The sequence below is a fragment of the Patella vulgata genome, chromosome 1, assembly GCF_932274485.2.
Source record: "Patella vulgata chromosome 1, xgPatVulg1.2, whole genome shotgun sequence".
Taxonomy (NCBI): domain Eukaryota; kingdom Metazoa; phylum Mollusca; class Gastropoda; family Patellidae; genus Patella; species Patella vulgata.
In genome coordinates this window covers 92,378,144-92,405,903 of record NC_065879.2, presented here as the reverse complement: position 1 = coordinate 92,405,903, position 27,760 = coordinate 92,378,144, and the positions used below count along the sequence as shown (strand labels likewise).

At 34.7% G+C, this 27,760-nt stretch overlaps 1 protein-coding gene across 4 annotated transcripts in view; it reads right to left on the bottom strand.

Moving 5' to 3' along the window:
• Nucleotides 1–4,731: 4,731 nt before the first annotated feature.
• LOC126816929 (uncharacterized) overlaps nucleotides 4,732–27,760 on the bottom strand; it is a 29,109-nt gene continuing 6,080 nt past the window's right edge. Inside the window, exons 2-13 of one of the 4 annotated variants that reach the window (XM_050543728.2) lie at nucleotides 24,735–24,769; nucleotides 21,513–21,791; nucleotides 19,963–20,160; nucleotides 18,243–19,127; nucleotides 17,014–17,361; nucleotides 16,520–16,918; nucleotides 15,779–15,952; nucleotides 15,167–15,343; nucleotides 13,645–13,992; nucleotides 12,312–12,668; nucleotides 10,664–10,858; nucleotides 4,732–6,534 (exon numbers count right to left, since the gene is read on the bottom strand). In XM_050543728.2, the coding sequence (XP_050399685.1) occupies nucleotides 5,219–6,534; nucleotides 10,664–10,858; nucleotides 12,312–12,668; nucleotides 13,645–13,992; nucleotides 15,167–15,343; nucleotides 15,779–15,952; nucleotides 16,520–16,918; nucleotides 17,014–17,361; nucleotides 18,243–19,127; nucleotides 19,963–20,160; nucleotides 21,513–21,791; nucleotides 24,735–24,756 (4,698 nt within the window). In that variant the 5' untranslated portion in view covers nucleotides 24,757–24,769 and the 3' untranslated portion in view covers nucleotides 4,732–5,218. The remainder of the gene's footprint in view (nucleotides 6,535–10,663; nucleotides 10,859–12,311; nucleotides 12,669–13,644; nucleotides 13,993–15,166; nucleotides 15,344–15,778; nucleotides 15,953–16,519; nucleotides 16,919–17,013; nucleotides 17,362–18,242; nucleotides 19,128–19,962; nucleotides 20,161–21,512; nucleotides 21,792–24,734; nucleotides 24,770–27,760) is intronic. The other 3 variants (XM_050543742.2, XM_050543759.2, XM_050543768.2) reach the window with 3 other exon arrangements.

Below are 27,760 nucleotides of genomic sequence, written 5' to 3'. Positions count from 1 at the left end.
TTTTTGAAAATTGAATTAATACCGTCCATTTTAATTGATAGCATTTAAAGTTCCATAATGATTGGGAAGAAAATATATTTGTACCTCTTGCATAAAGGTATTATTCTAATTTATCAGGATTGTGTATGTGTGAGATTAGTCGTGTCACTATTAATGAAAGATCTTATTTTTCCAATATTATTAATCTGAAAATTAATACTTTTACACATGGGCAAAATTTGTCTATTCATGTCCAGAGTCAAAATAAACACCAACATTTTTTTTTACAGAATCTGTTGGTGTAATAGAGATATTACCAATTTGATAGTTTCCTGTTTTAGATTTTAGTAGTTGCTGTCTGCTGCCGTCTTTCAATATTTCTGTTTTGTCAAGGTTGAGTTTTTATAAATTTGAGGCCATCCATTTACGAATATCTGATAAACAGGCCTCAAGTTTGCATATCTCAGATGGTTCAGAAGAAGGCTCAAAAGCTATAGAAATTCGAGTGTCGTCGGCGTACAGATGGTAGTTAAGGCGGTGTTTACGAATGAATTTCCTAAAGATGTTGTGTATTTGGTAAATAATAAAGGACCGAACACGAAACCCTGTGGCACGCCATACTTTAAACATAAGGCGACAATTCGACAACCCGACATCTTAACCCGACACTACAACAACCCGACATCACAACATTTTAACCCGACAATACGACACCCCCCCCCCCGACACCACGGCATTAAAAATGTCACAATGGCGCGTAAAATGTCGTATTGTTGGGATAAAATGTTGCGATGTCTTGATGTCGGGTTGTCGTGGTGTCGTGATGTCCGATTGTTGTGGTGTCGGATTATCGGCCATATTCCTCTCATTATTATGATTATGTACACTGATCTTGGTGTTGGTCAAGAATGTTCCCCAGGATTTTGCAGCGTGTGGTCACATTTCGTAGTTTAAGTCTAGCTGCCGTATTCTGAACTTTTTGTAATTTATCTATAACCTTTAAAGGTAAATCAACTAAAAGTGAATTAAAGTTATCTAATCCAGAAGTGACCAGAGAATTAACAAGTGACTTAATTAGTGGCTCTACAGTTACAAATTTACATTTTTTACCTATATTTCTGATATTAAAATAGCACAATTTACAAATATTAGTTATTTGATCTCCCATAAGCATAAAACTATCACAAATTGCGCCAATTTGTTGCCTATGTATTCTAAAGCGTGCGCGTAGTTCAATACCGCATTCCCCTGTGTAACATTTATTGCATTGGTTACACACAAGAAATTAAATTATATTTGTAGTACTACAATTCATATTATTTTGATTCTAAGCGTATAATTAATATTAGAAAAAGTGAATTTAGTATTAATAATGATATGGTGACAACATTTACAAAGTGGTTAGAAACATGAAATTTACCTCTAGTGAGTAATTGTTTATGGCTTAGAGGCTGACGTTTACTATTAATTCTATGCCATGAAATTGACGATTATGATTATCATTAGACAGTAGAACATCTTTAGTGTCCTAAATATATTGAAAAATATTATAATGTCGAGGATTATATGTCGAAATAAAGGTAATACAAGTAGAGATATTCTTTTCTGTTGGCGTTCTTAATGCTTCAGTAGTTAGACCCCTATGTTAATAACCCAAAGTAGATAATCTTTTTTTTCAATAAATTGGATCTCAATTCTTCAAGTCTCCGAACTATGATATCTTTGTCTAAAATTATAGTGAATAGTTTTCTGGCAAAAAGAGAAAAGGGTTTTATAATTTTAAAATGGCGAGGATGACATGTTGTGTAAGAGAAATAATGGTTAGTATCTGTCGCTTTAGAGTAAATATCTGTAACGATTCGATTATTAAATCTTTTTATGAGAACATCTAGAAATGTAATTTCCTTATAACTAGTTTCAATAGTGAATTTCATATTTTAATATCTAGGTCATTTAAAAGTTTGTGCCAATCTGCTATTTGGCCAAGATTAGTTTTTCAAATGAGGAAGATATTAATCTCTCTTCGATGTAGTTTCTATAGTTAATACAAAATATGTTTTCAGTTATTGTATATAATTGTTCTTCAGTGGTGAACAAACTGAGCCCATATCACAGCCTTTAACTTGTATAAAATTTCCTTTTCCTGATTCAAAAGTATTGTCCCGGAGAATAATATCGATAGCTTTTAGAATGAACGTTTTTGAAAAACGGAGATTTCGAAATTGGGGTAATCTATCTATCCAATAATTGACTGCCTCCAGACACAAATTATGTTTGATATTGCTAAAGAGACTACAGACATCCAATGTTACAAATATTTCCTCGTCGTTTATTTCCTGAGACAGTTTATTAAGGAAGTCAATGACATCCTTTATATATGATTTAACTCTAGGGACAAAGGGTTTTAAAATAATACAAATTAAATAAGATAATCTGTTTGTAGCACACGACGTGTTCTTTAGTTGGTAAACTCGAATGGAAGATTTTATTTTTATTCCAGATTCTATTGGATTTGTCCTCCTCCATTTTAATCTCCTTGGACCAAACTAATTTGAGTGACGTTTTGACCTCTTCGTTTGGATGGGTTACGATACGACTAGAAATATCAGTGTCTGCTTTTAAAAGGGTCTCCGATTCCTTTGCAGAGTTTTCAAACAAACAATCTATTTCATTCTCTGTGTACTCGGTTCATTTCTTTAACTTTCCGTCTCGTAACTTTTTGGTTTTGGATTTTCACGAAGTTTCCGGGGCACAAATGGGTTGACCATATTTAAGAAAACGTGGTATAGTTCGGCCCTTTCTTTACATTTCAACATTTTATAGAAATAGATTTTTCTTACCGATTTCAGTTTGTTTCATGTCTTCAGCTTATCCGAATTAAATTTATTGACTTCGTTCATGAATTCGACTTGTTCGTCAGAGTTATTCACGCCACTGGAAATTTTAGACAAGTCCTTTGTGATCGACTTCACTGTATCTTTAAGATTGGACACGTTGTTAACAAATCCCTGGTCCCTCGTATGGTTTGTGTAACACGTGGGTTTAACGTCCTACTTTTCATTCCGACTGCGCTAATAAAGACGGTATAGCCTATATAGTTGTTCACCAAATATTGTATACGTTATTATAGTTTATATTGGTGTACATCAAGTTCTATATATATTAGAGGCTGTCGTGGTCGGTTGCAATCCTGTGGTTCTCCGGTTCGCTCCGTGTGTTGGCCGAGGAATGTCCTCGGTAATTTAAGTCGTGTTTAGTCGCCGCGTGGGGCGGATGGCCTGACAAGGACAGATTCTAGTCGCCATGGTGTAGGACAGATTCTAGTCGCCGTGGTGTAGGACAGATTCTAGTCGCCGTGTGGGGCGGATGGCCTGACAAGGACAGATTCTAGTCGCCGTGGTGTAGGGCGGATGGCCTGACAAGGACAGTATTTAGTCGCCGTGTAGGACGGAGGGCCTGACAAGGACAGTATTTAGTCGCTGTGTACGACGGAGGGCCTGACAAGGACAGTATTTAGTCGTCATGTAGGACGGATGGCCTGACAAGTACAGTATTTAGTCGCTGTGTACGACGGAGGGCCTGACAAGGACAGTATTTAGTCGTCATTTAGGACGGATGGCCTGACAAGTACAGTATTTAGTCGTTTTGATGGAACGAAAAATCGGGGTCCAATGTAACAACATTGACTTACACGTAAAAGAACCGTTAACAGTTAGAATTTGATATTAGAATAAGTCGTAGCGCCTCTGTCCGTTCAAAATGTCCTTATTACGACACGGCATGGTGTAAACTCTTCTGCATGTAACACTACAGATAACAGACTATCGTTTTAGTAAATAAAACCTAACATAAATACATGGGAACATAAATCAGACAGCAACTTATATACACCAGGAACATAAACTATAACATAACACGTCACTATTTTACGACAATTTATGGTCATTATCAATGAAATGAAATGAGGTTTAACGTCCTACTGTAAAATAAACACGTCACTATTTTACGACAATTTATGGTCTATATAAATGAAGTGAAATGGGGTTTAACGTCCTACTGTAAAATAAACCCTGGGCGGTTGGAATTCGATATAAGGATAGCACACTGCACGTATTTTGTAAATCCTTCTTCATGGGGGGGGGGGGGGTGGCTGAATGGTTAGCGTGTACGCGCTGTATCAAAAAGTCTATCATTGAGTCAACTTGCGTGGTTTCGAATCCCCGGTTGTACGTGACAAGGAGTAAGGTCGCCTGTCCAGCCTCGTGGGTTTTCCCCGGGTCCTCCGGTTTCCTCCCACTGCTAAAGACCCCTACGCGCAAGCGAATTATTGAAATATTAAACCATATGTTAGTCCCGAAATGACCTAGTTTGTGTAAGTGGACGTTAAACCCCATTTCTTTATCTCTCTCCCTTCTTCATGAGAGCACCTGTATCTATTGTCGTCCTGATGGTGTTTGTTGTTTTGAAAGGTAGGCTCGTATTTAGAGTATCTATAAGTTATCACAATGAATAAGATGGGTGTAGATTGTGTTAGTATAGTTGGGGGCTGATGAGTATTGGGAAACAGATTTTTAAATGGTTTAGTATTTTACAATATAGACTCGGTTTGGCAAATACTTGATGTTATGACTGGTATACAGGTAAAATTGCGATCTAACATCGGTGTATTTCAGAGGCGGATCCAGAATTAACAACATGTCCTACATTCAGTCACATGTCTATTGATCAACGTTACCAATAAAATAAATATAGTTTGTTTTATTTACCTTCAGTTTATTCATATATGATAAATATTTATACAGATATAATCCAATAATAACTGTGATATAAATATATATATACAGGTCAATGTCTATAATACAGGTCAATGTCTATATATGGTATACAATATTAAAATATAACAGTGGTTTAAATGTCATGATGTTCGAGACTAGTTTTTAATTTATCGTGAACAAGATTTACCTATGAAAGTATGATATTATTGGTATGTATATTTACATAGAATTATTACGATGGGGTTTAACATCCTGGGCTTGTAACGAAGACTGGCGTACGTCATACAGTATCCTATGAGGGACATTTTGCCCGGGCAGCGGCGACAAAGCCTACTCTTTTATCGAATTCAAACTCTCCAGGGATCTTTTACTTGCATGTCTCATTCAAATGACTGTATTTTGCCACGCAATAGATGTGGTTAGAAAAATAATTTTATAATTTACGGTTTTCTATAAGCTATTCATTAATCAGTAAAACCATTTTTAATAAGATATTGTACACGTGGTTTTTTAACATGTTGACGAGCAAATTGTAATACACTCAAATTATTTATATCTCTAACCAATTTATTAACATTCATAGACATCAATAATTCTATTTTCTTTTTAAAATTATTTCGTTTTGTCAAAACACAATCAAATAGAGGTGTTTGATTTTTATCATTCCTACTTTCTATATCGAATTCTTTTGTGTTTATAAAATACTTTACACAATCTAGACTGCCATATTGACAGGCATAGTGAAGTATACTGGAGGAATGATCTAGTTGAGCACCCTTATCTAATAATAGTTTGACCTTTTGTATTGATTGTTTTGTTGAACACAGGGCCCATATTATTGGGGTTTCATCATCATTACCCTTACTCTCTATATCTACCTTACCTGTATTTAGCAACCATTCCACAATTTCTACACATCCATACTCACACGCTTCATGTAATAAACGATTACTATCCCCATCTTTAACATCAAGTTTAGCACCATATGATATCAATAATTCTACTTTCTCTATAGGTTTTTCAAATGAAAATATAGCATTAAATATTGGGGTTTCTTTAAAATGGTTCATACTCTCTATATCTACCCTACCTGTATTTAACAACCGTTTAACAGTTTCTACACATCCAATCATACACGCTGCATGTAATAAACTATCACCAAACGTATATTTAACATCAAGTTTAGCACCATATGATATCAATAATTCTAGTTTTTCTACAGGTTGGTGACGTGAACGCATAGCTAGAAGTATTGGAGTTTCATCATCATTATCCATACTCTCTATATCTACCCTACCTGTATTTAACAACAATTTAACAGTTTCTACACATCCATACTCACACGCTACATGTAATATACTATTACCATCCTTGTCTTTAACATCAAGTTTAGCACCATATGATATCAATAATTCTAGTTTCTCTATAGGTTGGATATCCGATTTAATACAATAAAACATGGCGGTTCTACCTAGATCACATGTATTATTTATATCAATTGTTTTATCTGATAAAATAGATTTTAATTTGTCTAATGTATCATGTTCACAAACATTAAATAATGTATATTTATCTACTGGTCTTACAACTTTATCATCATCGTAAACAGGTGATGTTTTAACTGGTGTTGTATCATCTTTACGTTGATTAATATGACTAGAATCTAGACTCGATGATGTTGATGGTTGACCAGACTCTGTATCCTGATGTTGGGAAGTGGATTGTAGACAAGAATCTCGATTTGGTGAGTGGTGACCTGGTGTCAATAAAGTTGTAATATCTGAAATATATTAATTGAGGTACATTATGTATAAGACTAAAATGTAATAAGTAACATAAATGTTGGATTTGAATCACTGACCATAGAGGTTGGTATTAATGGCATTTATAAACAGGTCGAAACAAATAACAGAACGTTTCAAAATTTAACCTTGTTGTATAATTGGTACTTTTAGATACGTCGCATTATTGGTTGCCACGGATGACGTAAGCGTGTTCTCGACGTCATTGAATCCATAATGACGTCATGCATATCACACTATGTCACATGATCTTATTAGATTTCGACCATAATGTGACCAGATGATCTTTACGGAAAACTAATACGACAATAACCTTCATAGATCACAAATTACATACCATATTACATCGAATCAGGATAATATATAAAAAATGGTATTATTCCCAATTAAACACACTGGAAATGAAACGAAATAGGGTTTTCCGTCCTATACTGTTCTGTCCCGACTGGGATAATGAAGAAAGGAATATGCCCTACTATGCCATACAGTGTTCTATGGGGGTGATTTTGCCCGGACAGCGATGCTACCGCCTACTCCCATATCGAATTCCAACTGCAAAGTGATATTTTATGTGACGCCTATGCTGACACCGGGCCCCGATTTTGATGTCCCATCAGGACGACTATATATATGTGAGGAGAGACAACCAGAACAGAAAATCACGATGAACTTTTTCGACCAGCTCCTCACACTAGAAAGCCCACAAACGTTTGTTTGTGATTTCTGTGTATTGTGTCTTGTCCGTAGATTTGTTTTGTGTAATTGGTTGTGGTGCAGTCCCCCTTTCACTTATTATTAGGGTTTCACACTGTTTTTGTTAAGATTATTATTCTTATTATTATTATTTTTTTTTTCCCACTTGAGCATATCTCAGAAACTATTTGTCGGATCAACTCGATGTCTTCGGTTTTAATGGGAAAGTGGGTGTGACTTAGAGATTAAAGCTATTTCGAACTTTCTGTGACAATGCGAAATGTCCGAAATCACTGAAGTTGCCGTAATATTAACAATAATTGTCGGATTTTAACATTTGATACATTTTGACAAAGCCCGAGACACGGCAAATAGCCACGATTGTTTAGATTTTTGATTTTCGATTAATCTTCGAAGATATTAGGCGCCAAATTTTGAAAATTTAAATTTTGACAAAAAACTTTTTTATTTATTAATATTTTTTTATGGCGCTTTACCTATAATTAAAGGGTCATGTAATTTGAGCAAAAATATGAAAAATGTTTGTATCGATAATTCACCTTGGCCGCTATTGGCTAATTCAGTTTATGGGTTCTAGGTTAATTATTTATTGCTCGATTTGTATAAAACAAAGTTCATATGCTCAATGGTGCAAAGTCTCAACTTTTTTATTACCGATAAAGTTTTCTGTCAGCAGCGGAAATGACGTAATTTTGACCAAAACTACAATTTTGGCGGTTAGGTACGTCTTTTCGAAAGCAAATATTATTTTTTTAAAATAAGTAAAAAGAAAGAAGTTGTGCCATGTAAAGGGGCAAAAAAAGTCGGAAGCCGTTTTTTTAATTTCGATTTCATTTTTGCGCTATTTCGGTTTAAAGGTGAAAAACGGTGTAAAATTGAGCTATTTACAACCCATTCAGGCGTTTCATATTTTAAAATATTTCTTTTTGACTTTCATAAACTTGTAGCATTAATTCATACGAAGAGAATCTATTCATACGAAGAGAATCTATCTCAAAATTAGTTTGTAATATGAGCAGTTACCGAGAAATGGTCACTTTTTACGCTATTTTGCCTGTAAAAGAGTCAATTATTATTGGATTATCATAAAAGTGATACCATTTGATGCGTAATGTCAATTGTGACTAGGTCAAACCAATTTAACATTTTCAATATCACCGGAAATGACGTAATTTGGGCAAAAACTATATTTATAGCTTTCGAAACAAATAATTTATTCAGGTGAGTCGTATTTGTTATTTATTTAAAATTTGGATATTTGATTCTAATCAACTAATAGAATGAACCCATGGGATCATATAGATATCATAAAATGGTTTCTAACTTGTTCAGTTGCGGAGAAATAGGCGATTTTCAACAGGTCACTTTTCAAGGTTTTTGGTCCATAAAAGTGTCAATTATTATTCGATTTTCATAAAATTTTCACTGTGTGATACCAAATGTCATTTACGATTTCATACAAGTAATTTAAGATTTTCATTATCACCGGAAGTAACGTCATTTTGGCGAAAACTGTATTTTTAGCCTCCAAAGCAGATATTTTATTCAAATGCGTCTGATTTGTAAAGTATTTAAAATTATGATATTTGATTCCAGTCAACGCATAGATTCAACCCAGACGATCATACAGATACCAAAATATGGTTTCTAACTTGTACGGTTGCAGAGAAATAGACGATTTTCTACAAGTCACCTTTTAAGGTTTTTGGTCTATAAAAGTGGCAATTATTATCGATTTACATTAAATTTTCACCATGTGATGCCTTATGCCATTACTGATTTCATAAAACTAATTGAACTTTTTCATTATCACCGGAAGTAATGTAATTTTGTCAGGATCACTTACATGTAACACATGTATAAAATGAATTGACATTGCTGGATTTGGTTGATTCTGCTTCCATTTTATTTGATGCGTGCAAAGTTTGTGCATATCTATTTATCGGTTCCATTGGTACTGGAAGCGATGAGTTCAAGGGTAACATGGCACCAAAAGTGACATAAGTTCAATGGTAACGTGGTACCAGTGAAACCCGTCATTACTGCTTCGCAGTTCTAGTTAGTAACAAATTTTGTGTAAAGAACAGGGGCCATAATCGAATTCATCTAAAATCGTTTGATCTTTAACATACCGTACATTTTAAGTTTAATCAAAATTGGACTACAGAAAGTTACGGTCCGATTTACCATAACACATCTACAGTTGCTGAACATATATTTGAAAGCCTACCCAAATCGAAAAGACATATGAACTCAGTGTGTGCGGGGGTGAGGGAGTGGACGGTTCCTCCCATTGCCACTGGGTAATATTGGACTGTGTGGAATATGGTAGAGTCGATATGTAGCATATCTGACCCACGGTATGTTTGATACTGGTTAAGCATTTTGATTATGATTATAATGTTGAAAACCGCATTGAAACAGCGTGATGTTTTGCCATTTGCGAGGGGCGCAAAAAAAAAAAACCAAGGGGGCGCGAAAACTCAAAACCATGACGCAATTAAGCTCGTCATTGCGTCCCTCTCATATAAACATACATTTCAAGCTTCTTAAAAACTAAAGACAAATATGATCTATAGAGGGCTCACAGCCTAAAGTTCGTACAAACACAGGTAATAATCCAGGAAGTTAATGTCAGATACGCGCCCAAATCGAACCCATTCCAGATCTTTGGGATACAAATATATAAATTAAGATCCATAAAAATCTGAAGAAATGTTGACCTGTAGAGTGTCAATAAACGGAGTTTCGGACAGACCGGGACAACGGCATAATAAGTACTCATCATGAAAATTACACTTTAATGACGTTAACTCTACAAGTCTTAAAATGTGGTTATTGTGAGTGTAATATTTATTTCATTTGTAATGAACTTAGAAGACGATTTGGTTTTACCAGATATTGATAGTTTAGAATTAAGTGTTAAATCACCTCTGAGGAATAGTTGTCTTTCATCCTACTTTCTTCGAGTTCGTTCGTTCCATCCAAATAACTGGAGTGAATTTCCTACGAAGTCTAACATGTTTTATCACTGACGTCAGAATTAAACTACAAAATTTTTGACAGTTCTGCCCTGCCCATGCCATGATTCGAATCTAGAACTTATGTACTTGTATGTTTATACCACACCTCATCCATCTTAATCGGAGGAGACTTTAACGATCCTAAGCTAAGCATATCAATCATCTGTCCTCAACCTTATGATGTTAAAACAATAATTTATTCAAGACATCTGAATGAGATTCGATAACAGACTCAGCGTATGTAATACCTCAATATTTTGAACATGGGTATCTATAATGTCCGTTGAACAAATGGTGACAGTTTTTACTAGTGCATATATTAGATCAATTATTGTAACAGTTTATATGATGTGTGAATATTGTGTTATACCTTGTTGATCATCCAGATCTTGTGGTTCTTGCTTTATGACCAGTGGACTACCTGAGCCATCCTTTCCAGCTTTCTGATCATCAATCATGTCTACTGTTACATCACGTGGTGAATCATCTGTAGTTTGAATAACAGCGCCCAGTATTGCCTGTGATTTAGGGTTAGTGTTCAGCTCAGTTGTGTTAACATAATCTTCTAAAACATAATATATAAACATGGGATTAGGATTTTTAAAAGGCCGTTATTCCACTAGTTATAGGTTGTAGCATATAAACATGGTATTATATAAACATGGTATTAGGATATAAGTCTGTGATACCACTAGTATAGGGAGAGAGAGAGAGAGAGAGAAATGGGGTTTAACGTCCACTCGACACAAACTAGGTCATTTCGGCACTAACATGGTTTAATTTTATTTCAAGAATTCACTTGCGCGTAGGGGTCTTTAGCAGTGGGAGGAAACCGGAGGACCCGGAGAAAACCCACGAGGTTGGACTGGCACTAGTTATAGGATGTAGCATATCAACAGGGTATTATATAAACAAGGTTTTAGAATATAAGGCTGTGATACCACTAGTTATAGGATGTAGCATATAGACAGGGTATTATATAAACATGGTATTAGGACATAAGGCTGTGATACCACTAGTTATAGGATGTAGCATCACATGGTATTGGTATAAATCGCTGAATTGCTCCTTCGTCTTATGATCTTGAACACCCAGTTTCTGTCCGATTTTGACGAAATTTATATTCAACCATCATTATTCTTGGCTTTCAAGTGAGCTACGAATACCACGAATCGCCCCGAATTCGTGACAATTCGGCAACATATTTGAAAGTTCGTGGAGAGACGAGGTTAGCTACGAGGCAGTTACGAATAGTGTACTAAAGAATTAAGATAATTCGCAGGTAATCAGTGCAAAATATATCGAATGGCAAGACAGGGTTACGATAAAGGTACAAAATTAAAGAATTCTCTACGAATTGTAGCGATTCAGTTAAGAATAAGTAGCATATTCTTGGGTCCCCAAATGCTATCAAAAGCCACCGATCGCTGTCGAAGCCTTCATTCGGCATAGTCAATGTTAATGTTGTCATTTCGCCCGGTTTTCACGGCCTCTATGAATGCTACGATTCCAATTCGTAGATAAATCGAAGATTGTTCTTGAAGATCGTAAATAATTATTATCTGATTCTTACAAAAACTCCTACGAACAATACGCATGTGTAAGAACCAAATAAGAATCATTCAGGAACCGTCTACGAACCGAAAAAGTTTGTATTCGGGACAATTCGCGACATTCGTAGCTCACTTGCAAGCTAGGCATTGGGGTGTACAGGTGATATAAGTGAATGCTTTTTAAAGTTGAATAAAATTATGATTTTGTACAATCGGGCTCCATAATCTATGGAAAGGAGTCGAGATCTTTGGGATATAAACGTACGTTTCAGGTTTTGTCAACATCAGATAAAAATTGTGACCTGTAGAGTGTCCACAAACTAAATGTAGTCGGACCAACAAGGGCGACGACAATATACGTCAACATGAAATTGTGGGCGTATAAAAATAAAATTGTTTGGATGTAAATTGTGCTATTTTACTTGGAAAATCACTTTAAGAATTATATAAATATACATATTCTACCTTGTTCATGTTCGTCTTCTAATTCATGGTTAAAAACGGACTTTTGGTTCTCATACAAAACACAATTGGCAATATTTTTAGCATTACGTCTACATGTTGATAATGTTTCCTCCTTTATTTGAACGTTTCGATAGCCAGGTTTCACCTTCGATAAAATAACAGGGCTGTGTGCCTTCTTGATCTTGACTTTCACAACATCAACCTCATCAGTGTGTATCTCTGATCTGTTCCCGACTCCTGAATGTGATACATCATAGTGGCGTCTATCTGCCATTTCTCTAATCATGAACTGATTCCCTTGGGACGAACCAGACATTTCTCCATATCTCTGATCTGTATGGTGCAGTATTACAGTATCTGAATTTAAAAAATATATTGAAAAATAACATTATTTTTTTTCTTAGAGAGCGAGAGATATATTAATAAAGTAAGTATCTAAATATATATGAACAATAATATATACGGCTTCTCAGTAACATAAACTGTTGAAGTCCCTGTAATTCACGATAAAGGTGTGTAGTAAAATAGATTCCAGAGATGAAACCTCTGATGAAAGTTGGCAGAGCCATCGCGTCTGGGCAAAATGATATCTCTCTACATTGCACAGAGATTAACAATAACAGAATTATTTGCGCAGGCAAAGAGAAGACGTTTAGGTATCCGTAGGTCTTATAAAGTAACATAAATATCTCGTAGCACGCTACATGGTGATACCCATTTACATTTGTCAAGACATGTTTGACGTTCAATCCCATTTCAAATTAGAAAATTCCGTGCATTACTATGTTTTTATTAAATACAGACTGAATAAAAACAAGGGAATGCACAGGATTGTTCTCGTTTTCTTTTATCAAGTGACAGACAACTCTATTTTAGAATTGTCGAATATACTCTCATATAACAATTTTTTAACTTCAACGGAATTACTACTGAAATGAAATTAGACCGTTTGTCTGTTATCGCTCGTTACTTAGTCAGTTATATAGAAGGATATAGTTTTGTCATCCCTTCCCGTTCCTTCCCGTGTTTTTTACACATCTACTGTAGCAATGATCTGTGTTAAAATTATATTTCAAATTTGTTCAACCAGTTCTGTTACATAATTAATATGTAATAATGACTGACACCAATATTGACCTTTAAATGCTTCAAATAAGTCATGGGCAAAAACTAATTACAAGATTATATGAATAATTATTGTGATATTACGTTCACAAATTATGAAATAGTAACGCAGTAACGGAACCGATATCTTTGGAATATAAACTAATATTTCACGTTTTGTCAAAAATGTGTTCGTGTAAAAATGGTTACCTATGTAAATTGTGCTTACCCGATTCTAATTGTTCGGCTACTGTACCATATCCTGATATCTTTAAACAACAGATCAATTTAGGATATGCATTTATACCACAAGTTCGAAGAATATCTAGAAATTGGCGAATCATTGTTTTTCTTCCACCCTTAGATTCCGCTCTTCTAATTTGTTCTAGGTCATCTTCATTTAGAACATACATTTCAATTAAGCTGTCTAATAATGGATGTAGAGGATTCAGATTCTTGGTTAAATACCCATAGTTAGATATTATTTTACGTTCATCTTCAGGTAACATCTTCCCTTTCTCTCTTCGAGCTGTAAACTTTCTCCTCTTAGAATAATATGGACCCTCTTGGTATTGGACTGAAACAATAAACATGATGATATTATACCTGTGGCTTCAATAACAATTTGAATGATTACAAATAATATTATAGCAACAAGTTTTGTTATCAACCATTAAAATAACAACTTAATTATGGTTGAGGTGTAATGACTACTTTTTCGAATATGAACTACGTGCAAGAAATTATCGCTGATGTTTCAATGTCATATAATATAATGCATTTCCGGAAAGCATTAAACAAAATCTTTAATTATAAACATAAACATGAGAGTAACTTCCGGAAATGACGTACTGTACTTAAACATCATTTCATAACCACAAACCTGAAAGGACAATATTGGTGCCAGTCATTATGACATATGTGATAGAGCTGGTTAAACATGTTCCAAATATAATTTTAACACAGAGATCATTGCTACGATAGCTGAGTAATACAGGTTTCCTGAATCGGAAGTGACAAACGCCAATATTGTCCTTTAAGAGTACCTATGAGTCCCGAAACAACAACTCTTATAATTTTATGCAACTTATTCCCCTGTGATGACAACTATATAACATAATGAAATCAGATAAATGGGATGAACAAATTCAGGTCAAGGTACCGAGTAGAAAACAATATGTATATCCCCGCACCAGGCGTTTAACAGATATTACTATACAGATGCAACGCTTAGATGTTTAACATATATGCCTATACAGATGCAACGCTTATAATAATGTACTTTGAGTGTATATAAACTGATTTACATTCAATCGTCGTTTCTGTTTTTATTGTAATATCTAATAAGTTATCCCCGGCGACGAGCGCAAATTGAATGGCAGTCTTTGGCGTCTGGTTATTCCGTCTACGTCGGTAGTCTTCCCTTGTGGGATATGTTTAACCTCGTTCATCCAATCACTTCATTACCAATGACGCTCCAAGGCATTCTGGCGCGCGATTCATGGGCCAAGTTCAAAATGTTCATTATGTCTTAAATATTGGATATCAGAAACCCATCGTTTCGCGGTAAAATCACACCATCAACGTTGATTTAAATTGACGAACAAGTTGTATTTGCAATGTCGAAGACTGTGGATGATATTGAGTTAAAGGCTATGCTACTTTAATATCATATAATATCATACAGAGGATGGTGATATACCATCATGTTAATGGCATTCATGGTGATGGTGATGATAGTAAAAACGTACCGTGTTGATATGCTGATATACCTTGTTGATCACCAGCTGGCTGGGATACTTCATGAGTCTGATCTATATCTGGTCTTGTAGTAGACCACAAATCAGTTGGTTGTGTTACGTCACAAGTCTCATTTACATCTTGTGGTTCTTGTTTAACAAACAAGCCAGTATTTTCAACAACTTTGTCTAAAATAGATAAAATTAAAACGCATACATATTAAGGTTAATGCACCATGAATCGTATTTTAAACATATTATCTGTTTTTGTTTAGTAGAGCTATAAAAACCAACCCCACACATTATGGTCTACCAGACAAGTTGTTGGACGTAAAGTTAGAAGACAAACTCGTGTTTACATCAGGCAAACTGATTAATTACTATATATTTGTTCATGTCAACAAAGCTGTGCCATATTTAGAACAATTGTGGATGTAATAATAATTAGTGTTTATTATTATCAATGTTTTAATTAATGGTTATTATAAACAAAATGTGATCATATAAAGTCTACTACTTAACGGGACGGGAATCAGGTACAAAATCCATTAGTAAAGCCAAAACGACAACAATAAATGGACTGCCTAGGTAGGAATATATCATATTTTATATTAAGTTGACAACCTTTTGTAATGCCGTCAACAGGTGTATCATCTGTTGGAAGACTACGATCTATATCATCAGTCTCATTTACATCTTCAGCCTGATGTACATCTAGAGGTTCTTGTTTTACCAGCAGTTTCCCATCCCTTGCTTGAATATCAACTGACGAATAATCGGATTTATTTATTTCTACATCTGAAATATTTCGATATTAAAGAATAAATAAAGACATATATAAACTAAATGGGTATAAACACGTAATAATAATGTGAACAATGTCAAATTTAAATCTTCAAAATCAAAACGCACTAAACACATCTTACTGCTATAAGATCAGATAGCCATTTGTCGCTTGGGTAAAGAATTGTAGAAATAAGGAATAGTATACATATCAAAACGCACCAAACCAATCGTACTTCAATAAGATCAGGTACGCCATTTGTCACTGGATAAAGAATTGTAGAGATAAGGAATGGTATAAATATCAGATAGTGTAAACGGTTCTCTCGTTAATACATTGTTCAATTCAACTAACTTTTTGACAAGCAGCAAGAAACCAAGAAAACAAGAGTGGGCAAGATAAAATTAAAACAGGATATTATACCATAAAAGAGAGAAGTTACTGCATACCCCAATTGGCCAAAACATACTCTGCTCTGAACGTAACATCTGTTTTACAACAAAAATACTAAATATACAGACTGATTGGCCAAGAAACACTACTGGTTGTTAATTACCAAATAAAAGTTTATCCGGGTTTACCTTGTCCATTATCATCATCTACAAATTCCTCTTTAATTCCTTCTATTATAACATTTTGTTCATAAATGCGGTCCAGCTCATCGTACAAAATACTGTTTCTCACTTTCGTCATTTGTAGATCCTCATTTCGTGTGTCCCTTTCCTCTTTTAGTTGGTCCAGTAGCTTCGTTTTCGTTCTCATCTCGGACTTGAATCGAACCAAGATATTGGTTTTTGTTTTTAAAGCTATCCTCCATGAGTTCAACGTCGTTTTTATCCTCCGGTTCTCTTTGGCAGATATGTGAATCGCCTGTTCACTCTCCTGTTTTATTTGTTGAAGTTTTTTCTGTAACTGTAAATATTTTTTCTCTGTCCGTAATTGTTTCTCTTCCCTTTTAACTATTCCATCCATATCAACATCTGAAATTATTATAAATACCACAATAATATATCTTAGAATATCACTGACAAACTAAAATAATTGTATCAAACATAAATTGTGCTATTCTACTTACCCGATGTTAATTGTTCAGCCACTTCTCCATATCCTGATTTAATTAAACAAATGATAAATTTAGGATATGCATGTCTACCACAAGTTCGAAGAATATCTAGAAATTGACGAATCATTGCCTTTGTACCGGCGCTAGATTCCGCTCTCCTGATTTTTTCCAGGTCATCTTCATTTAGAACATACATTTGAATTAAGCTGTCTAATAATTGGTGTAGAGGATTCAGATTCTCGGTTAAATACATGTAGTTTGATATTATTCTCCAATCATCTTCAGGTGACATCTTCCCTTTCTCTCTTCTAGCTATAACTTTTCTCCTCTTCGCATCAGGTGGGCTCTCTTGGTATTCAACTGAAACAATAAACACCAAGATATTATACCCGTGTCTATAACAAATATTTTGTGTCATTAAAATTCAGGTGTAATGACTACTATTTGAAAATGGACTTCATGCAAAAAAATATCACTGATGTTTCAATGCCATATAATATAATGCATTTCCGGAAAGCATCAAACCAAATCTTTAATTATGATTGGCCACCATTTTATAAACCTAAATATGGGAGTAACTCCAGGAAATGACGTACTGCACTTAACCATAAACCTTAAGAGTAACTCTGGGTCCAGAAACAAAAACTTTATTATAATTTTATGCAACTTATTCCCCTGTGATGACAACTATATAACATAATGAAATCAGATGAATGTGATAAACAAGTTGAGGTCAAGGTACCGAGTAGAAAACAATACGTATAAGTGTTAAACAGATATTACTATAGAGATGCAACCATTATAATAATGTAATATGAGTGTATATAAACTGATTTACATTCAATCGTTTCTGGTTTTATTGTAATATCTAATCAGTTATCTCCGCGGGAGAGCACAAATTGAATGGCAGTCTTTGGCGTCTGGTTATTCCAGTCTACGTCGGTAGTCTTCCCTTGTGGGATATGTTTAACCTCGTTCATCCAATCACTTCATTACCAATGGCGCTCAAAAGCATTCTGGCGCGCGATTAAATATTGGATATCAGAAGCCCATCGTTTCACGGTAAAATCACACTATCAATGTAGATTTAAATTGACCGACAAGTCGTGTTTACAATGTTGAAGACTGTGGATGATATTAAGTTAAAGGCTAGGCTACTTTAATATCATGTAATATCATTCAGAGGATAATGATATATAATATCAGGTTAATATCATCCATGATGATGGTAAATAACGTACCGTGTTGATATGCTGATGTGCTGGCTTGTTCTGTGTAAGACTGTCCACTTGGTAAACTCAACCTCTGTATCAAATCTTCTCTTCGTTTCAGTTCTAGCTCCCGATTGCTGACATCTTTTTCCCGTCGTTTGTGTTCCTCTTCTTGTTGTTTGAAATGTCCAAGTTGCTGTGCCATTTCAATTCGTTCTTTCTTAAGTTTATCTAACTCAGCCAATGCCTTTTCGTTGTCTTCTTCTTGGTCTTGGATTCTCGTTTCAAATAATTTCTTCGCCTCTTCGTACATTTCGTTTTTATAAAAGTCCCCACCATTATTCTCTATAGTTGTTTGAAGTAATTGTAAGATTCTATCAACATCCTTCTTCTTGCCTTCTGTTTTATCTTTGTTATTGATCGTTGCGAATCGACGGTTTTTAAAAACATCACTATATGTTGATAACTGAGCATGATGTTCACGCATAGCATCCTCTTCACTTCGATCATCCAGTTGATCTTTCCCAGTAAACACCACAACGGCAAATTTATCAATCATTTCACCGAAAGTATTTTTAAAATATTCAAGAACTTTTATGTCCTCTTGTGAGAGTCTGTAGTCAATTCTAAATACCATAATAAATAAATGCGGCCCTGGTGATAAAATATTAATACATTTAACGATTTCCTTGGCTATTGTTTTGTTACTGTTACCCATGTCAAACAAGCCTGGTGTATCCACAACTTTTAGTAAGGTATCTACACCATTTAATTGAAGATGTCGTTGTCCTGAACCACATTCTGATGTTACTGAGTTAATCTGTTGTTGTGATTTAAAGATATTGTGTTGTAACAGCGCATTCCCTAATGCGCTCTTACCAACCCCTGTCTTTCCTATAATGGATACCCGGATTTCTGAAAATAAAACAAACATTGGGTAACAGGAGAGGTTCGGGATTTGGAAATGTTATGGAAGTACAATATCAAATAACTACAATGCCAGACTGAGAATAATCACTGACAACATACAACCTACTGAGCTATATCAACATCTATATATCTAGATACATTTGGTGTTTAATGGTATTAACATATTTTAATATGGGTCTAACTAAAACAAGACTGTATTTTAATATGGTTCTGACTAAAACAGTATGGACGTATTTGAAACTGCAGCATTTGGAGGACATAAATCATGAAATTAAATCAACATTAACTGGTCAATGTGGATTATCCTTATGTATGGCCAGTAGAGTTTACCCTTGTAACTGATCAATATGCCTGGGTTTATCCTTGTAACTGCAGGTCAATATGCCAGGGTTTATCCTATCCTTGTAACTGGTCAATATGGTGTAACGCTGATATATTGGAACGGTTTTTCAAATTGGTTACAAATTGTGATCTCTAAGGGTCCACAAGCTAAAAAAATGGGATTTATTCGTATTGGCATGGAGCATAACTGGTCCATAGGTCTTATCCTTCTAACTGGTACAAAGGCTTTGCCCTTTTAATGTTTGTGTTTGAAATATATTTATCTTTATAAGTGGACAATAGGGTTCATCCTTATAACTGGGCAATATAGGGTTTATCCTTATAACTGGGCAATATAGGGTTTACCCTCATAACTGGGCAATATAGGGTTTACTCTCATAACTGGACAATATAAGGTTTATACTTATAACTGGACAGGGGGGGTTTATCCTTATAGTCTTATAAAGATTGTTAATTTTTATGTTTCATATATATTTACCTGTACTAGTATTACCATGTAAAGTTTCTGTTTGTGAAACTAAAGCTGATCCAGTATATGTACTACTACTGGTACTAGGAGATGGCTGTGTTACTGTTTGTAGACCCAAAGCTGATACTGTATCTGTACTACTACTGGTACTAGGGGTTGGTCGTGTTTCTATTTGGGGAATTGTATTAACACTAGTTGAATGTCTTTCTGAAGAGAGAGAGAGAAGGAGAAATGGGATTTAATGTCCTCTAGATACAAACTAGGTCATTTCTGGACTAACATATGGTTCAATTTCATTTCAATAATTCACCTGCACTTACTGGTCTTTAGCAGTGGGAGGAGGAAACCGGAGGACCCAGAGAAAACCCACGAGGTTGCACAGGCGCCCCTACTCCTTGTCACTGTATAAGCGAGGAATCGAAACCACGGCACTTGACTCAATGACAGACCTCATGATTCAACGCGCACGTGTTAACCATTCGGCCACCCTACCTCCGGTCTTTCTGAAGATTTCCTTTTACGAATAATGGTTATGCCATGCATGGATGGTCCTGCCACTGAGATTAATAATAATAATAATCAATGGAGAGAGAGAGAGGAAGAAATTATAATAATAATAAATGGAGAGAGGGAGAGAGAGAAAAAGAGCGGGTTTAAGTATTTAAGAACAATAATATGTATGTACAATCAGTTACACAATCTCTTAAAGTCCCTATAACTCGTGGCAAACGTTGTTTAGTAATATAGAGTATAGAGGTCAAACCTTTACCGAAAGTTGGCTGACACATCGCCGCCTGGACGAAATTACCCCCACCATATTATATTGCACATTGATTATCAATAACAGTACTATTCACACAGTGAATATTGCACATTGATTATCAATGTTGTCCGCGGTGATGTACATAATATAACCTACATATCTCGGCCCTCGTAGTACGCTGCATGACGTATACTCATTTTCAGTTGCCCAGTCTATTGCTCACTCAATAACTGCCCCAAATTTTGAAATCAATAGGGTTCATACTCCGAATGAATAACAAGAGTGCCGTTGCGGTTAGATGGTTTTCATAAAAGGTGGGAAGTCGCGTTCTTCAAAAAAGATATTGACGAAACCCTACTGAAACACTGAAATTGTTAACACGCGGTTGACATGCAAGATACTCCCAGATGGACAGAAAACAAGCTAATAAACGTACAATAAGGTGCCATAATCCAGGAAGTGAAGGGCCGACATAAAAATAACGTTACTCTAACGAAAATGAATTATGAGGTAAACTGTATGCTTGACATGTGAATAAATGTATAATTAATGATTTATATAACATTTGAGGACAAACGGAAGATCGTCATTTTCACTCGAAATCGTAATGGCTTCTTTTCTCTACTTTTGATTGATCGATGCCAATATCAAACACCCATGAGGGAATCCCGAAATCGAAACTGACATCCTGAAAAAGTAATAAGTGTTAAAATATATACAGAAGAAAAATATCGAGGAACCCTCTCCCCCAATCAATGCTCATAAAACCACTGAGACTAGAAATACAGGTACATACCTGTAAGTTTCTGAACCAATCCTAAATATCCGAGGTCCTTCAAACATTCGATAAATCTTTCAAAATGTACCGCCGAACTCCTTTTTAGTATTTTTATTAATTCGAATACACCATCATCTGGTTGTTGAGGGGCTGTTTTTAATATGATATTCAACTGATGATCACTCAAAACAAAGCGTCCATTTAATTTATGTGCCACGTTTTTAATTCCGTCCGCAAGTATAGTTCGTAGCAATTCACTGTTTTCCGTTAAAATGGCATGGTGACGTGGCAGGTATCCTTAATTAAAAGATAAAAGGTCATTAATTAAAGGTGAAACATACCAGGTCAGGTCAATTCGGGACTAACATATGTTTCTATTTTATATCAATAATATGCTTGTACGTGTGAACAAATCGGCGAACCCTACTCTGCGTAACGTACAAGCTGGTACCTCAAACCACATAATATGTTGACTCAATGCCAGACCTTTATGATCTAAAGAGCACCAGTTTAGACCATTCGAGTACCCAACCAAATATAAATACTATATCAATCTCCATGCACGCTTACCATTAAATATCATATTTTATTAATGATTAATATTAAGCCGATTGAAAACGACGCCGAATGACAATAGAAATAATTCTTGTATTACATGGGAGGTTTGTTGGTTGAAACCACAGATAACAAAGCGAGAGCTTGTACGTCGTACATAAGGCATGTTTTTTTTTAAAAGTGTACCATTTGTTCCCAATCCCAACTGAATTATGAAATTCCAATTCCTCTTACAAAATCCCTGTCTCAGGGAAGATTGATACATATTCTCCCAAAATATATTTTAAAAAAGATAATTTTTTGCAAAATAATTTTTTTATTGAACATTATACCTAACATTATGAAATTTTTTGAATCGTATCAGTCTAGATGAAATTATATCAAATGCAAACAATGCACATTAAAATTCATATAAATAGCAATCTCTATAGGTAGAATATACATTGAATTATGTTAAATGAATGAAGATGCTATTATTTTTGGGTCATAAGACAGTAAAGATGACCATTTTAGTAAATATAAAATGTCTCTTTTGAATTGGACAGACGCATGGCACATTTATTTTCCTTTCAGATATTAACGGTTGCTTATATATATTAATAATTTTCTTCAAAAGTTTAATGTAATAATACATTATCTAAATCTGAAGTTTCATGGGATATGATTAACAAATTAATTTTTAATTTAAAAATTTATTGCATTGCTAATGTTACATGTGGACAGACATTCTGGCAGATTTGTAACATTAGCACTAAAGTTTGAAGAAAATTTCTATTTATAGTGTTGATGTAAGAAGTTACTGAGATTTTTTACATGCTAAATAAAGCATAATATTAAGAATTTAAGATTAATATAATAAATTATAATCATATATTTTAATAACCTAAAATTTAAACATTTATCGGGCATGCAACTGTTGCTAACGTTACATAAGGACAGACGTGGACATTTTATAAATAACTGTATTACTTGAATTATTGTTTTGATCTAAAAATAAAAATAGTCCGCAATGAAAGGTATTAATAAATTGTATAGTGTTTCTACCCTTGGCGAGTTTTAAATTTAAAAGCGGACAAAAAGTATTTCAAAAGCACGTGCTAACGTTACGTAAGGACAGACGGTTTATTTAATCGGTCTGACAATTGAAACGTTAGCACTTTTTTGCGGGGGTCAAAGTCATTTTGATCGAGTGAATAAGGCGAGAATGCCGACCGCCATGTTTATGCATCGGGAATCGGAAAGCCGGTTTTCTTTTCTAAAGGCCGAAAAGAAAGTGATACATTTTGGGTAAATAACGCCGTGAAAAGCGAATTAGTGGTGCTAACGTATCAAGAGTGCTAACGTTAACATTTTTGGACAGACAACTGTAAAAATGGCATAATCAATCGACTCCCCGTGTCAAATTATCCGTATCCTGTGTGAAAGATCGAGACTACATTCACGCTTCGTTTGCAGCGGTTATTCAAATTCTATCACGTAATATGAAGCCGAAAAGAAATATTAAAATAATGCTAACGTTTCGCTAAAACTGGACAGACATCAATTGGACGAAACGTTAGCAATATATAAGCATGGAAATTTGATTTTCCAAACCATTTTCCTGCTTTTTTTAAATGGCATATACTAAAACATAAACAGCCATTCCACAAATGGACAAATTTATTTCCACTTGACGTAAAAATACAAAGTTTACAAAACAAATGTAAGACCACTTCAATGATGTAGTGGATGGACAGACTAGTCAAATTTTCACTGGGGTTTGAACAATTCAATTTTCGGAACTTGTTATTTTTCTCATCAGTATATTTTTAAGTCTGTTTTAAAGAAGACACACTTGCCATTATAATTATACAAAAATAAATTTTCCTGCTTTTTTTAAATGGCATATACTAAAACATAAACAGCCATTCCACAAATGGACAAATTTATTTCCACTTGACGTAAAAATACAAAGTTTACAAAACAAATGTAAGACCACTTCAATGATGTAGTGGATGGACAGACTAGTCAAATTTTCACTGGGGTTTGAACAATTCAATTTTCGGAACTTGTTATTTTTCTCATCAGTATATTTTTAAGTCTGTTTTAAAGAAGACACACTTGCCATTATAATTATACAAAAATAAATTAAAATTTTTAAAACAAATGTTATTTCAATGTATTCTAAAATCTTGATAAAAAATGATGGGAAAAATGTCTGTCTTAAATGATGTAATTCATTAAAACATTTGTAACCTTTTTTAATAAAAAAAATACATCAATAATCCTGGTATTAAGTATTTTATATGTTCAATATATGCTGATTTTGAAGATAAAAAAAATATTTAAAAACTCTTTTTCTCTTTTCTAATAAAACCATTACATTTGTTAGATACCCACTGGTACACTTTATAATAAAACATGCCAATAATTCAAAATTTACTGGGACTAGACGATAAACAATAAACAAGTTACTAAGAAATATGACGTCAACTACACCTTGTGACGTCCTGATTTCAAACGAAAGTTGTATATTATGTAGAATTCCGGTTGACATTTGCGCTTTTTCATAATGAGGGCAAACAAATATTTAAGTAGCCTATATACGTTGAGAAAAAAACGTGAAGGCTACTCAGTATTTTCTAAATTATTTACGGAAGACACTTGATGTCATATTATGTAGTAACTCGTGTATCGCATATTTACCTGGATTCCTATATCCAGCCATTTCTCTTCTTTATCTGTGAATGGAAAATATCATAAACATTAATTAAGTAAAAAATGAAATTGGGTTTAACTACCTACTTTCTGCTCCGATTTATGGCAAGGTTTGGGGACGTTTGTGGGAAATTGTTCACTACAACAGTTCCATAGGATATTGGACGAGATAGTATACGACCAGATAGCGACGTATAATATTATTTATTCTATAACTACCTGCAAATACAAGCAAATATCATAAAATACAGTCATTGAATACAGCCATTGAATAACCTATAGTTGTATTCAATGGCTTGAAAACTTACTACTTTTGTCCAGAATGACGTCACTTACAGAACTACGCCAAACTGTAATGACGTCACAACTAGGCAACCACAATTTTTGTTAAAAAAAAGAAAAAAGGGCGGAACCTATGATGAATTTTAACGTTAGTAGTAATGATTTTTTATGATAATCTAGATAGTACAGTGTATTTTGAGATTTGCATGTAGTTATAGAATAAAAACAGAACTCAATGACCATTGAATACCGCTCGGGTTATTCAATGGTTCACTCGAGTGTATCCCTGCCGCATTGAATAACCCGAGCGGTATTCAATGGTCATTGAGTTCTATCTATGTATCTGAGCTTTAATTATTTGGGAACTGGGTCTGGGGAGACTTTGTCTCAATGTGGCGCTTGCTTAGTCTTACTGGGTGTAGCCAAGTGTGCCATGAGGGCCAACTGCCAAGTCGTTAACGACAGCGCGGCTGTCCACACCATATACTGATCATGCAACGTGAATCCAAATGTGTTTCGGATAATCGTGGTTGCAACTTAGTGTGCTAGTGAGTAATGGGTCATTATACTGCACAATTCAACTTCCACCACGAACCATCGTCGGTTCTGTAAGCAGGCGATTTCCTTGTGCGGGTTTCTCTTGCACTTGGTGGTAGCGCAATGTCTAGTCGTTCGGATGGGACGGAAAACCGAGTACTCGTGTACACGTTGACATACACTCAAAAGATGCCCTGACAGATGGAATTCGATATAAGAGTAGATCGTAGTGCAGCTGCCTGGGCAAAATGTAAAACACTTTACGACGCATTCCTGTCTTCATTATCCCAGTCGGAGCAGAAAATTTGAATATTAAACAGCATATCATTTCTTTTTGTATTTCAGTGATTCATATTTTGAAATTTCAGTTTTAGGTTTTTCGACCACGTGCGCCTGGTAAAGATTTAAAACACAAAGACGTAATAGTGCTGTTAGTGGGAGTCGGTGTTTCACTTCTCGTGACAAGACGTCAAGATTATAACATGACCAGAATAGGTTTCCGTAGAATAGAGAAATCACCATTCCACGACCATAAAGCGGATTGGATAATATTATTTGATACTAATACGGTTATTCAAGCAGTACACTGACGTGCGGGTTTAGAAAGCGCCATAAACGACGTAGCACAGTCGTGTTTGTTTTTAGTCCAAGAGACAGAAAGGAAAACTGTATTGATATTGTTAAAGACATTATAAAATATAGATTGCTAGCCAACAAAACATACACCCACAGCTTAAACAAGGGCTTTAACTCTGGAAATAATTTACAGAATTTTTTTAAATTTAACAGGCTTTTTTGTTTTACTAATTTAAATATGCACATAAATTCCATACAGATCGAATGACAACTTTTGTCATTCAAACGTTGACAAGGTTCAACAAAGTGTAACAAGGGCCATAATTCTAGACGTAATTAACGGAAATTGTTGAAATTCAATAGGATTCTTCTTTTCACTAATCTAAAAGGTGGTTGCAGGTGTGCGTGTGTATAAGGGGGTAGGGGGTAAAATTGGCGGAAAATGAGTTCACATCGATTTAAATGATAATTTTCTTAGAGCTTGATAAAATCATTACTTTTTTTTAATTCCGCTGCACATCTCTAAATATGAGTTTAATTCCCATTAAATGGGGATGGCGGTGTGGGCAAAATATGATCAGGCGTTTGAAAGGGGCGTTTTCGAGATAAGGGGGTCCAATGTCTACAATTGAGGGGAAATGGCATTAGCGTTGACATAAATGATGATCATGTTATGTATTAAAAAAACATAAATTTCTAGGACTGTCCATCTCTTAATAAGTATATATGATGCCCTTGGACAACTGTTTTGATTTGTGGGTGGGGGGGGCCGGCGTGTGCGTGTGGATAAAATTGCTGGGAAATGAGTTCACGTTGATTTAAATGATGATTTTATTAGAGTTTGATAAAAAAAATTACTTTTTAATTTCATTGCACACCTCTATATGTGTATCAGGTTCCCATTGTATGGGGGTGGGGGCTCAAAATGTATTTTTGGGGACAGAAACCACTTGGTTCAAAATTGACCTGAAAAGTGGCTTTTCGTTAGCTTTTTTTTGTTCAGTACCAATTTCGTCATTCAAAATATTAAATTATAATCCATCTGATTAAAACACAGATCCTATTTCGTTCCGTTTTTTATAGTTCAAAATGTCGTCTTCATAACAATAGGATCTGGAAGAGTTGTTAGATATGCCGCGTTCTGTTTAATGTAAGGGATTAGCAAGTGAAACGGTCTGTTACGGCGAGTTCTGATTAATAAATGTCTGACGTCATAGGGTGACCTCTGAAGCCACCCCCACTACAACCGGTCAGATATTCATGTAATGTATGCCATCGAAAGTATAAAAAAACGAAACGAAATATAGATCTGTATTTTAATCAGATTGATTATAACAGTACTTTTCAAGAAATCTGGAAAAAAACAGTAAACAAGAGACATGAAATTATCTTGTAAAAGAAAAGCAGATAGTCATTTGTAATACTTTTAGTAGAATTTTTGCTCGAGAAATAACATATTCGCATAATATGTGATATGTACTTAAAATACTTAAATCAACTTAGGGTTTGAATGACATATTGTGATATAAAAACACTTGTAGAGCCATAACATAACTGGTTCTATGTCAACAACATGTTAACAGATATCTCATGAGAATATTCTTCAGTAAAATTCCATT